The 12,104-nt window shown below is 38.1% G+C and overlaps 2 protein-coding genes across 2 annotated transcripts in view; one reads left to right on the top strand and one right to left on the bottom strand.

Annotated features, from left to right (window-relative positions):
- Nucleotides 1-1,549: 1,549 nt before the first annotated feature.
- redic1 (regulator of DNA class I crossover intermediates 1) lies at nt 1,550-7,098 on the top strand. Its single transcript, XM_088072773.1, has 13 exons — nt 1,550-1,676; nt 2,669-2,801; nt 2,895-2,952; nt 3,072-3,180; nt 3,322-3,413; nt 4,680-4,807; nt 4,882-5,048; nt 5,133-5,205; nt 5,282-5,330; nt 5,484-5,511; nt 5,613-5,707; nt 6,039-6,693; nt 6,820-7,098. Exons 1-13 carry the CDS (start codon nt 1,550-1,552, stop codon nt 6,987-6,989), a joined length of 1,884 nt encoding a protein of 627 aa, XP_087928899.1. The 3' UTR covers nt 6,990-7,098.
- A 15-nt stretch (nt 7,099-7,113) lies between these two features.
- Nucleotides 7,114-12,104, bottom strand: part of slc2a13a (solute carrier family 2 member 13a) — a 74,491-nt gene continuing 69,500 nt past the window's right edge. Inside the window, exon 10 of the mRNA XM_042511507.2 lies at nt 7,114-10,847. Coding sequence (XP_042367441.1) covers nt 10,621-10,847 — 227 coding nt within the window. The 3' untranslated portion in view covers nt 7,114-10,620. The remainder of the gene's footprint in view (nt 10,848-12,104) is intronic.

Below are 12,104 nucleotides of genomic sequence, written 5' to 3'. Positions count from 1 at the left end.
TACCCTTGCTGCAACACAAATTGCCCTCTGGGACAAATAATAAAACTGAACTGAATTGAATTTGTTCATAAACATATTTAAAATATATATATATATATATATATATCAAGTGTTTTACACATTTTCCTTTTTTCCAAAATTATTCCACTTTTTTAAAACTATTATGCCTTTTTAAAGCTCACCAAAACTCTATAAAGGTCAGCTTTCCCTACATTATAATGCTTTGTCAAGTGTGTGGTTTTATTTACAAAATAATAATAATAATAATAATAATAATAATAATAATAATAATAATAATAATAATAATAATTCTGCTTTGACTGCTACACATCTTTGTTTTGCATTTTTAAACACACTAATTCTGTTTCTACATATGAACTTGCATAATGTAGTGTCGTGTAAATTTGAATTTTTTAATTTATTATATCTATTGTATTTTTGAACACAGACTATTCTCTGTTTATATATAGTAATGCTATGGACCTTTCTCTATTTCCTTAACAAAGTCATTATTATTATTATTATTAATATTATTATTATTATTATTATTATTATTATTATTATTATTATTATTATGACTATACAAATGCATCTCAGTTCACACTGACTAATGTTGGACAACTTCTGGACACAGCCAGAAAGAAACTTAATTTTTACTTTATACTATTATTAAACTATTATGCCGTTTTAAAGCTCACCAAAACTCTATAAAGGTCAGCTTTCCCTACATTATAATGCTTTGTCAAGTGTGTGGTTTTATTTACAAAAAAAAATAAAAAATAAAAATAATAATAATTCTCCTAACTTCCGGACACAATTGTAGTTTTTCCGTTAACTTGACGCTCTTTATTTCCGCCCTACGCTTTTTCATTGGTCGCGCCTCCGGTCAGAAGACGATTGGTTGCGTGATGGACGTCACCATCTGTCTGTATTGTATTTACTGTACTTTACAGTGTCCATGTTTTAGGGCAAAACTACATATTAATTGTGTATACAGTAAAAATGTATCGTTGGAAGCACCATGAAGCACTAACAGCTTGTACAAAAGTGATTAAAAGACGTTAATACACGTTTATGAGCACAAGTGGCGCGTGACAGGACAGTGGTTGTTCCTCGCGCTCTAACAGTAGCTTTAGCCAGTAAACAGAGATGTAGCAAAAACATTAAGCTAGCTTCCAGTTTCCCCTTAACTTTAGTTACTTTTCTTAAGTAAAGTTTTTTCTTGTTACTCACTACACTGAAACTCGTAACTTTTGTGGTAGTTACAGCTGTTGAAAAATGAATTGGGTCGGGGGCTCAAGGTAAGATAATTTGTTTATAGCTTAGGAGCTAAATTATGTTAAACTTAGCTACGCTAGCTCACCTTAATGTTTTCATGATTCCCATTGCAGGAGCAGGGTTGTGATGAAGAGTGATGCAAAAAAGCAGAGGGTGAGACAGATAAATCAAATTTTCATGATTTTTAAAGACAACATTTATTTGTATGTGTCTACCTAAATGTTCTGGTGTTGCTGTTTTTTCCCCCTAGGAGTTTTTTGAAAAGAGAAAAATGCAACAGAGGATGAAAAAATTTGGACTAGCTGTGCCAGCATCCCCTCAAAGCAGCAGTTGTGGGAGTATGGACCTGGTGACATTGTTTATTGTCAATCAGATTGCTGCTAAGAAAGAAATTAAAGGTGAGAACTGACAGCCAGCGCAGACAGATACATTATAAGTAAAAAAACTACCCAAAATCAAACTTAAGAAGCTGAAAGGGAAGTCTACATAAGCTCAAGAAACTAATAAAAAGGTAATCTCCTCCCTTGTACGGCCTTTGTCAAACAAATTAAATGTTGGAAAACTTTTAAAAAATATAATTTTCATTATGTGTTCATAGTGTGATGTATCGGGCTAAGCAGGTAGCTTATAATATATATTAGCATATTTTATTTAAATATTAATAATCAAATAACAATGTTTTGCATTTCTTTATAGTTTATCTTTCTTCCAACTACAGTTATTGCATGCATCAGTGGTTAATAATCCTCCTGGGGTCCACAGATAGACAAAACAATAGACAAACAAACATAGATTGGCAGTTATCAAACAAACTAATTGGTTGAGATCCTAGAGCAAATTATATTGGTGGCATTTTTTTAATCAGCACTGGCACAATATTAGATTTTCTCTACACGATTATCTTGGCCAAAAGAAATCACAATAATAATATTTCCATTACATGCATTATTTTTGCATTAAATTTATAGACAATTTTTTTTAAAAAAAAGTGCTATCAGTGAAATTCATCTTAAGCTTTCTTTATTGTTTTTTTCATTTTTGCAAATGAATTACACTCAAAAGAGAGAGTCTGTAACCATAACTGCGCAAAAGTGTACAATTACAGTCACTAGAAACTGAAAAGGCAACCATATACCGGTGTATTGTGACACCCCTAATTCATATTGTTACGTCCCTCCTATTAGTTTTAGCTTGAGTGTTTGTTTTTTTATTCCCTCGAATTTGTTAAATGTGTGTAGGTAATAAATTCCACTTAGCTCTAAGAATTTCGGGCTTAGAAAGTACGATGACCCATAGTGACCTGGCTCGTATTATGATGGTCTATCCACCAATGCCTATCAGTCCCTTTATATGGCAAAAGATGTAAGGACACAATGTTTGTATTTTTCAGATCCTCCAAAAGTAGCAGTTCTTGGCAGCAGTAAAGGAGGATCCCGGCAGAAGAGGACTGAGCCCCTGGTGCTCCCGATGAGTCCCTGCTCTCCATCACAGCTGAGTCTCGTTGAGGGTCAGCCTCCGTACAGGTAGAGCTGAAGTCTGGTTTATATTGTCAGGTCTGATGTTGTCAGTATCATCAAATTAAAGTCATTTATTCATTATGTATAATCTGTGTCTAGTGTCCCAAAAATGAGAGAAAGAAAACATGTTATTCCACAAGGCTTCAAGTGTCGGCAGGTTAGTTGTTTCCAGTCGGCTTTTCGTGACTCTAGAAAGCATTCGTAAAGGATCTGTGTTTACAGATGACAGCTGGACGGACCCTCCGGCTACAAGTCTCTTACTTCTCTGTTTCCCAGTTGTCACCAGTGTTGGAGTCAGCTTTCTCAGACAACAGTGCATCTGACTACCTGCCACTAATCACCGACCCCCTGAGCCCCTTCTCCTCATCAGCGTCCTCAGGCCAAGGTGGTGTTGCAATTTATTAATTTTTTTTATAGAACAAACTCTCTTGAACCAAATTGCACATGGTACCTGCACATTTTTAACCGTCATGAGTGCATTTTATATAATATGTTAAATTTAGGACAAATCAAATTGTCTTTTCAGGAATATTTCCCCCGCAGCAAAGAAGTCCGACGCAGTTACCTCCACACTGCTCCCCTCCACCCTGGGACACCTCAGGGCTGGAGCAAACCAAGGTAGTGAAAAGAGAATATTATTTTTTGAAGGAATATCTCACAATATTACCACATTATGTCACGGTTGCAGTCACATTTATCACATGGGAGCCATTTAACTCCACATGTAGCTTCAGAGGCACCGTTTTGACTCCACTGTGTGTAAAATGTGCAAACTAAAACATACATTTTTCTACAATAGTCAGCTTTTAGTTGGAAGTGTGGGTGCAGGAAATGAAGACAGTCAAACGTTGCTGTCCAACTTAAATTGAGTGTATTTAACAGGGCAACTTATTTCTTGCAGACAGAAGTTGAAACAAAATCGCAAATGTCATTCAAAGACTCTAGTTCTCTGCCTACAGGTTAACATGGCTAAACAAAACTCTGTTCTTCTGTGTGTCATTGTCTCCTCCACATGCACTGAGTTCCCCTCTTTAGTTCCCTCACAAAGGGCAATCAGCTGATTTGTTTCAGCTGAGCAGCAATCAGTGTCCTGACTGCCTTTTTTTTCACACTGTGGGTCTTGTAGTCTTATACTGGATGCCAAGATGGTTTGTAGTCCTTGCTGCAACCACCGAGAAGGAGTGTTTCACCCCTCAGTGACTCTATATTATATTCATATTATGTGCCCGTATACCCAGAACATTCGCTTTTGTGCCCTCAGTGTCATTTTATCAATCTTATCCAATTCAGCTCAAGACTTTCTACCCTATGACATTACAAATTTGAGTTTCAGCACTTTCGTTTTTGGATTTGGGAGAGAGTTGTTCATGTTTATTCATATTTTTGGACTGTCATAGAACAGTGGTTTTCATCATTTTTCATGTTAAGAACCCCTAAATTGATACAAATGAATTATTTTTTCAGAGACCTCCATCTGACAAAGATTTTGGTTGTGTATAATTTAGACCACAATTCTAAGGTTGTCAACTACAGCGGAGGAGATAATCATGGGGAAAGTAAAAGTTATGATCCATTAGTGACTCTCTTGGCACTAGGCTCATTGCAATAGGAAACTAAATTGTAATAATAAACTTTTTACCATTTCCCCTGCATACAGTGGAATTCCTGAATTTTGAAAATGGAGGATTGAATTTAAATCGGCTATTTCTTCATGTCTGTAGATGTGTCACAAGTAGTATTTTAGACCAGTCTTTGGTCATTGCAGCATAGCAACTGTTGCTGGGATCTGACTATGAGCTCTTGCGAAGGTTTAAGCATTCAAATTTGACCGTGTCTTCCGAAATATGATGCAACTTTAATATCCAATCTGTTCTATTTTGCTAGTTTCAGCTTTTCTCCCAGCCCAGAGGTATGAGCAACGGCGTCCCCTGGTCCTGTGGACCAAACCCATCCCTCTACCAACTGGAGACGCCCACAGCGGCCCAGTCCCTGTTTAGAAGTTCGGAGCCAGCGTGAGAACAACACTAGAATCTGATGGATTATCTGTCATTTTAGAACCATTCAAATCACATGTGTGTTATCACAGCAACACAGATGCCAGGAACCAAACAAGACATGAGGTCACCTTTTCTCTCAGCCAGCCGGCGGACAAGGAGCCCATGCTGGACTTCACTCTGAACCAGTCAGAAACGGAGCAGCAGTTTGAGGAAGATTACTTCAGGGGCTTCAGAAGTGAGCAGCGTGAAAGAGAGGGTGAATATTAAAACATTTACATAACCAAATCGTGTTTTTTGTTGTTGCTGTTGTTGTTAAGGTTAACATGACATTTGATTTCAGCTGCTTGTTTTGGGAAAGGAAAATTAAAGATATATCTCGAAGATGAAACACCAGCCGAATCCTCAACGCCACAGTAGGTGTTTACACGTGAAATATTATCACCTTATAATCAATGATACATCATTTTGTTTCTTCATTTCCATTGTCAGAACTGTCCCCGACTCACTGTGTGTGAAAGTGGAGGGTGCTGACCTACATGTGAGTGTTAAATGAAAATCTTTAAAAATCTTTAATGCCACCTAGTGGTAGAGTTTATAACTGCCATGGGACCAACATTTAACTGAGAGAAAATAAAATGGGGTGCTCTTTTGATTTGGGCAGTTTTACATGTTAATTCTGTTTTATTCACAGCTCTCCAACTGCACCGACATGACCTTTCGTAAGCGTCTCAAACATCTCCAATTAAGCTACCCATCTATTGTGTATATGCCTTCGGAAAAGACAATAACTTGAATAGGTGTTTTTTTCTTAATCCTGCAGCTCATCATGAACACAAAGAAGACTTCATGAATGGCTGTCAGTTCTTGCCAAGTTACTCCTGTCACGCAGGTTACCTCAGTTCAGACTCAAATGATGTAAGTTAGGCTACACTTGGAACTTTTGTCCATCTTGCTGTTGTACTGTGACTGCACAATCACCGTGGTATTAGACAAAAAACAGTTAAATCTGCAGTAGAGTTTAGTCCAAATTTTGTGACATTTCTGCATTGTTTTAAGTTAAATTCAGTGTAAACTTACAGACTCATACATTTAACTTGTCTTATGCAGAAGGAACTCCGCACTCTGCAAAAATCCTCCAGCACCTGTCAGCAATAGTTAACTATTTTTGGGTTTCACCTGACATCAGTTAATAATCTCTTTATCTAACATCAACATGTTGTGTTTCTCTTTTCTGACTGTATTTTAGGATGAAGAGTGCTGTGAGCCACGTCTCCAGGCTTTTTATATGGACCAAGGCTGTTGTGCAGAAAGCGTAAATCCAAACTTGAGCTCACAGATTGATCCAAAACAAAGGCACATTAACCCCAGGGCTCCCAGCCGGCTCCTGACACCCAAAATTAACTTCAGAGACAACCAGATGGAGAATGTAGCTTTTCCATGCAAAGACTTGGGATCTAACAGCCAACAGACAGGCCACACAGCTCAGTTTACGCCTCCTCAAACTCAGAGTTCAGAGCTGTGCAAATGCAAGAAAACATCCAACGATACTCGAGATGCAGGAACTCAAACTGACGACAACACAGCTGTGGCGTGTGATGCCTCAACTCAGTGCAGCGCTGAGGACAACCTGTGCCCACCACCACCACCACCTGTTGATGTGTCAGTTCAGCACGCAGCCACAGGGAGGCAGAGTGACACCACTGCGGAGCCGAGTACTCACACACCTTCATCAGCGAAGGGGAGGAGTGGAGGGAAGCATACACCCCGGACCAAGAAGAAATCCAGGGCTGGTTCCCCGTCAGGTTCAATAAATGAATGCGCTGCTAACTGCAGTTATGGCCCGGTGATCCCACAGAGACCCATAAACCCTTTTGTAGATGTGAGCATCACTGATGGCAGAGGTATAACATGAAAGTAATTTTGGCACTTCATGTAGAAATGAAAAATTCTCATTGTTTAAATTCTGCATTTTGTTTTTAAATAGACAGAAAAAAAACAAGGGAATTGCGTTCTCATTTCTGATTTAGATAAGGAGAACAAAGAGGGCAGAGATGAGAGAGCACAACGACAAAAAGACCTCTCAGACGAAGTGAGGGAGGAGGTCACATCTGCCACCGGGGCTAACACACTCTCAGAAGAGGCTGAGACACTTCAGGAAATAGCTGACATTTTGCACCTGCTCAAGCAGAGGAAGTAAGGTGGACGGATGAAACCTGCAAAAAAAAAAACATGCCTGTTATTCAATAGATTGTTTTAAACACATTTAACCACAAAAAATGTTCAAAGTGTTACTTCAAAGTGTGAAATAAAACCCCAAAGCGTTCCTCTGATTTGTAATTTTATTTCTTTCCCCGTATACATATTCAAGTGTTAAGATTTCATTAAGATATTTATTCTTTATAGAATATAAACTCTAGCAAAACATATACAGCTCCAACAATAATCAAAGATACTATACAGCACTCTTTTTTTATTGGTGTTTTTGTAGTTCCTGTAGAAACATATGTAGTTGGTTCACATAGAAAAAAATCGGCAACCATTTCACCAGAAGAACACATGAAATGTCCCCACAGTGGGCGGAGGACAGTGTCAACACGACTCACGTTAAATATTTGGTCAACACAAGTTTTATTACACGGTCTGTGTTATGGAGCGTCATCTGTGCGTGTGTTTTACAGATAATAATACTTTCAATAGAAAACAAGTCAGTCCTGGACCAAATGAAAATGACAGATAAAACAAAACCTTCACATTTTGAATTTTTGTCAGCGATTTCTTCCCCCTTTTTCCTGAAAGGGTTAACAAGCCCATTCAGTAAAGGACAAATGCTGATTATTTTCAAAAGCATACCATGTGGTTTGTTTTGATTGCGTAAGTCGTAGGTTTTTCTTATATGGGTATTTGTTAGCCATTTTATCACTGTCTTGCCATTTATGATGATAATATGGTCCTTTTTCCTTTTATACTGAAGAATCATTTCCATAAGTGTCCATAGATGAATACGACACTGCGACAATAGCAAAAATCTCACAATACTTTGAGCTTCTACTTCATTCAGCTTTCACGGCTTACTGACAATGTCATTACATTGTGCCACGGCATTTGATGAAAGGCTTATTGTTTGAAAAGTTTATTAAAAAGAGGTATTTCATCTTATTAAAGAAATACTTGACCCACAAAATGACCTTTTGTATACGATATGTTATATTTATATATGTGTTGTGTTGATTTTTGGAAAGAATACTTTGTTTTTTCTGGCATGGCTCTATGGCGAACGAAGAATCCAAAAAAGGTGAACATTCCTCATGAATTTAAGTAATCACATTTCATGACAGCAAAACTTTATCAAAACATCTGCTTATGAAGTCTCTTAAAACTCCTGCAGTACAACCAAAATTTCATTTACCTAGACATAAACTCAGTATGTCCCAAACACATGCATTTTTCATAAAACCTTACAATTTTATACACTTCCGCCTATGTGTTTTAGTTCAACAGACATTTTCTGCTGTTAAACGTAGACCCCATTTACTTTAATTTATGAAGAATGTTTGCCTTTTTTTGGATTCTCAACTCAAACACAAAGATTTCGTCATGAAGTTAACATAATATGTGGTGAGCAACTGATATACAAATAGTCATTTTGTGGGTAAAGTATTCTAGTACTTATTCTAGTAAGTATTCTAATAATTCATAATGTGTTAGGACTCACATGTCAAAATTTTGGGCTGTCCTTCACCTGTTCTTTGGACACAGTATGCCTTATTTATTTATTTACCTGTTTTTGTTTTGTTACACAAAGTTACTTTGTAGTCTACTTTCAAACAGCTTTTGCTACACAAAAACCTATGTGTATTTGACTAACAAGGTGTAACCTCACACAATTTTACAATTTTTACAAAACAACACTGGCAGATTACGCTAAAGCCTACTCCTCGACTTTTGACACGAGAACCACGCAGATGATATGCTTTGCTATTTGTACATAAGGCTGTGGAGGAAGACAAAAATCAAAATACATGAAAGTAAAAAAAAGCATCCCATTCATATGTAAAATGCAAATATGTACATGTCAAATAAAAAAAAAGCAATGTAGACCCAGTTATCATAGCATGACATAATACATCCACATCGGGGATTTGGACTGAAAACGGTCATTAGGGACCCTCACAATACACAGGCACTAATATCATCATGTTCAGAACAGAGTGACTTAAAATACAAGTGAAGTCTCAATTATTAATGGTTTCAGTCTTCCACTTACTTTATGGGCCACGTTTAATACTCGGGTTTATAACCGGGAGTCACAATGTCGGTTTTTGGCAGCCTACGTGCCATAGAGTTACCCGAGGCTGTGTTCTCCATAGTGCTATGTTAAAAACTGCAATTTTTAGAGGCAAGAACACAATAGAATTGCAGGCCTGAAACTTAACATAGACTATCCTAAACTAATTTGTTGAAATATTTAAATAAATAAATAATTAAATATAAACTATAGCATCAGAACTGCTACTAGATTGGTGAGTGGTTTAGTTTAGGCACCAACTGACATTACAAGTTTTCGAAACTTGAGCAATATACTGTACATCTCTGGTGTTTGCTTTTCATAAAAAAAGATCAGAACCACAACTTAGGACTGTCATCAGATGAGGAACCGGCGTAAGTGTGCTATGCTACAAGCTTAAACAACATGTAACTGTTTCATATAGAAAGGCATGATGGTACTACAGGTCAACGACAACTTACAACTGCTATCAAAAGTTTGTGGACGCACAAACCTGGTTCCCAAGACCACATTTGGAGTTCTCGATGGAAAGGTATTCTGACATAAAATGACTGTGTTGTGTTTACTGCTGTACAAGGTCATATGTAAATCATAGCGTATGTTTAGTCAACAAATGTACAAAATATTAGGAACATACTACTGATACTGAGCTGCAGCCCCTTTTGTAAAGTAAATAATCATTATTGGACTTCATAAGAGAGGAAGTGGCCCTTGTATTTTGTACATGCAGTGTGTGTTCAACAGTCATGTTTCCTGTCCAAGAGTCTGTTATGAGTGAAAAAGTTTAAAGGAATAATTCACCCGCAAAATGACCATTTGTACATGAACAACTCAACCTGTGTTATCTTGAATATGTAAAGAAATTTTGTTTTCGTTGCATGCCTTCATGGTGAATGGAGAATCCAAAAAGGAAAGGAGTCTATTTTTGAAGGGATTTTACCATTTTTAAAAAACCTACAAGCGCCACTTTGGGTCAAAAAAAAAAGTATAAAACAGTTTCATCAAATCAAACACTGACGGGTAGCAGGCACACACGCGTTGAAAGCTGCTCATATTGAGTCCAAACACACGTGTGTAAACAGATGTTTTGATATATTTTTGCTGTTGTTAAACGCAGACTCTGATCAGTTTAATTTCATGTCAAATGTTCACCATTTTTGGATTCTTCATTCACATGGAGGCACTAAGGTATCGGGAGTGAGCAGTTAATATGCAACATGGTCATTTTATTGGTGAAAAATTTCTTTCAGCCTTTTGCAATTGAGATATTTGTGGTGCCTGGTTTAATATTCAGCTGTCTATTAAAGCAAGTTTGACTCCAGATTTGGCGTCAGTTCACCCTTGATTCAGAGAATAGGCTGAAAACAACAAAAACTCCCTCTGCTATTAAATCATTGATTTTGGATTCCTGAATTGGCTGAATTGTAAGTAAACTCACATTACAAGCAAAAGTCTTTTCGACTGGTAACTAGAGGCTCCTCAGCTTTCACGCGACAAAAATTAAAATATCACAGACCCACCAACCAAAACACCGAAACTCTCTCTAGTCCACGTCCGATGCGTCGTTGTCCGATAGATGGTAGTTTGAACCTTTGACTCGGATGTACTCGACCTGCCGTCCCTCATCTGAGTCGGAGGCGCCACAGGAACAGAGCTGGTTCTCGAACAGTGCTTCGATCTCCTCCAGACGGCGGGCTTTGGTCTCCGGCAGGCAGCCGTAGATGAAGAAGAAACCCAGCAAGGCCAGGCTGGAGTAGAGGAAGAAAGCTCCTGGGAGGACGAAACAAAAGAACACACTGTCACTAAGGACGCCCACCTACAACGAAAAACAACGGCTTTCAAGAGCTGTCTCGCTTTTTATAAACAAGTTCGTTCTAATTCATGTCCAGAAAAAGAAACAAGTGATGACCGTGGATCGTGGGGGCAGGGATCTCTATGGAGATTTGTGCATGCTGAAAATGAATGTTTTTTACCTCATTGAAATATTGCTTTAAAGTAGAAAATAACACGCGCCTGTCACAAAGGCATTACTACACAGACGTACCTAGAAACAAGGATTCATATGGAGACACAGTGACACGGATTTAATGAGATTTCCTGACCTCTATTTTCTTCTTGTCGAAGCAGAATGACATTTTTAGGTTACAAGTGTACATTATGCTAAATACCATTAACATTTCCATGGCAGCGTCATTATGTTTTTTCAGCTTTGACACTGTTTTTTGTTCTCCGTGAACAATTCATTTCAACCAGATAGATGGATGAACGAATTGATCATTAACCCGCCGCGTTTCCAGATGCCTCCACAATCACCGCTCATGGATCGATAGGCGGCTCCACGAAAGGTCAGTTCCTTCCTGTCTGAGGAGAAACCTCCTGTTGAGCCACACTGACGGAGGATGTATGGAAGGGGTAAAGGTTGGGAACACATCGGGGTATCAATCAGCTGTCAACTCCTTGCTGGTGTTGACGTGAGGACGTATGAAAGAGATACTTAAGTTGCTTTGCTTGGAGGCCAGGGGCCAGTCGTAGCAGCCCCATACATGTTTCTAGGATTTTAGGATGCTACAAGGATTCTGGGACATTGCTTGGATTTCAGGACATATTTTAGGATTTAGGCTGTTTCTAGGATTTTTGAATGTTTCTGTGATTTTAGGTTGTTTCTCGAATCTAGGACATTAGGGGCTTAACTAAGACCTCTGTCAGCGGGCCTGGAGGATCCTCCATTGTCACTATTATTGACAAACAAGCTGTATTTTGATGTTGTTTTATGAACTCTGGCATCTTAAGTATACTAAAAGTACAAAAACAATTCCCATTGTCAATCACTTTAGTTTTTATTGCGAATTAGAAAATATTTGGGGTGGGGGGGTGGGGCACCCGGCACCCTATCAGTGGCCAGATTTGTCCCGCAGGCTAGTATAGTATCACTGATGTATAATATGCCTCTTACACAAGATCTGCTGAAAGGTTTGTGTAAAGATTGACAGGACTGATGGCTACTGGTAACAGTTGCTGACAAGACTG

Source organism: Plectropomus leopardus, chromosome 22 (genome assembly GCF_026936395.1).
Source record: "Plectropomus leopardus strain MGB_pleo_1.0 chromosome 22, ASM2693639v1, whole genome shotgun sequence".
Classification (NCBI taxonomy): domain Eukaryota; kingdom Metazoa; phylum Chordata; class Actinopteri; order Perciformes; family Serranidae; genus Plectropomus; species Plectropomus leopardus.
The sequence above is the reverse complement of the archived record's forward strand: the minus strand, read 5'-3'. Positions and strand labels throughout refer to the sequence as shown.